Below are 1,760 nucleotides of genomic sequence, written 5' to 3' on the forward strand. Positions count from 1 at the left end.
ATAGATACATATACATATACACATATGCAATAGTACAAGCAGCATTTAATATATTATTGTAAACTTAGGATCAATTCAGAAAATATCAGTAGTATTGATCTTTTAATAAGTATTTAAATACTTTAGCTTATTAGTGATGTCATATGCAGGAGAAGTCTCTTCTGCATATGACATCACTGCTTTTTCAGTAATGAAGTATAATGAAGTAAAAATACTTTTGGTGTTTTTGAATCTTCTTTCTTTTCTTCTTGATTCATTTTATTACTTTTAATGATACTAATTTATGTAATCAGTACATTCACATTATACTAATTTATGCAGTTTTATTTTCAGTTTTATGTCCAGCGATGATGATGAATCTTTCATTAAACGCTGTCCTAAATGTCATATACCTATTGAAAGAGATGAAGGGTGTGCCCAGATGATGTGCAAGCATTGTAAACATGTATTTTGTTGGTACTGTCTTGCTTCTTTGGATGTAAGTTATTTATCATCTTAATTAACAAAATTTATTTTAGGAAGAGGAATTTAATAATAATTAATTCATTAGGATGACTTTTTGTTGAGACATTATGATAAAGGACCATGTAAAAATAAATTAGGACATTCCAGAGCTTCAGTAGCTTGGCATAGAACTCAGGTAAATTTAAAATTGTGAAATATATTATCATCGTTTATTATTATTATTTTATTTATTTATTTTTTGATAAAAATTTCAATATTGATTTTGTATAGGTTGTTGGAATATTTGCCGGTTTTGGATTACTTATGCTAGTGGCTGCTCCATTCTTGATCCTTGCTGCCCCATGTTTGTTTTGTTGCCGATGTAAGCAGTGTAGTATGTATGAAGAAGAACAGTCTGCTCGTTAAATTTTGAATGCAGTTCTACATACATATATCAGTATTTTATTTATTTAAATTTATTATATTGTATTTATTAACACAGCTTCAGACAAGCAGGCAATTAGTTGATATTTTATGCACATGAAATGCTAACTAATAGTCAGACTACATATATATGTATAAATTTAAATGATAGAATTATACCTAAATATTAAAACTAAATACTGTTTTAAGTTTTCAGTTGAAATTAATACTGTCATACTGAAAAAAACAAATCATAAAAGCAGATTTTGGGAGGCACTTTTTTTAACTCTGCTGTGAAGTAATTGAAATTTGTGTAGTTGTAAGCTTCTTGCCTTTAATAAATATAATTATTTCAGTAGCCAATTGGAGATATATGAGGCTTATGAAATTGTAATGGAATAAAGGAAATCAATCACATTCAAAGAAAAAAAAACCCACAAAATAAAGTCAGTCTCTTTTGTTATTTTTTTTTTAATGTGATCTCAATTATCTTGACTCCATTACAGTTTGATATGCCTTATATATTTCTACCAATTGGTTATTGAGATAATAATTTAATGAAATTTAAATCCTTGTCTAAATCTTAGGAGAAACTGCTGCCTGCTATGGGTGCCTATGGTATATATTGAATATATATACAGTAGAGCGTCGATTTTCCAAATCAATTGGGGACTGGGGTTGTCCGGATAACTGATTTACGTACGAAAAAATAGTTTAACGTATCCGATGTCGAAATTTTTATCCGTTGCGTGTCGCTTCGCGTTGAATTTTCGTCGATGTTAAGCCTAACAAAGACTATTGTATCGTTAAAAATTATTTTTTTATTTTGTACAAACAAAATAAATATATTGAAAAATATAAAAATAATAAAAAATTATACTTTGGATGTTAAT

At 27.8% G+C, this 1,760-nt stretch overlaps 1 protein-coding gene across 1 annotated transcript; it reads left to right on the plus strand.

The window, feature by feature from the left end:
* Positions 1-303: 303 nt before the first annotated feature.
* Positions 304-893, plus strand: LOC111616690 (probable E3 ubiquitin-protein ligase RNF144A-A). Its single transcript, XM_023358069.1, has 3 exons — positions 304-478; positions 551-640; positions 736-893. The coding sequence occupies exons 1-3, from the start codon at positions 338-340 to the stop codon at positions 868-870; spliced, it is 366 nt and encodes a 121-aa protein (XP_023213837.1). The 5' UTR covers positions 304-337; the 3' UTR covers positions 871-893.
* Positions 894-1,760: the final 867 nt, after the last annotated feature.

This window comes from Centruroides sculpturatus, unplaced genomic scaffold (genome assembly GCF_000671375.1).
Source record: "Centruroides sculpturatus isolate CEXI.00-Female unplaced genomic scaffold, Cexi_2.0 scaffold3363, whole genome shotgun sequence".
In the NCBI taxonomy this organism is placed as follows: domain Eukaryota; kingdom Metazoa; phylum Arthropoda; class Arachnida; order Scorpiones; family Buthidae; genus Centruroides; species Centruroides sculpturatus.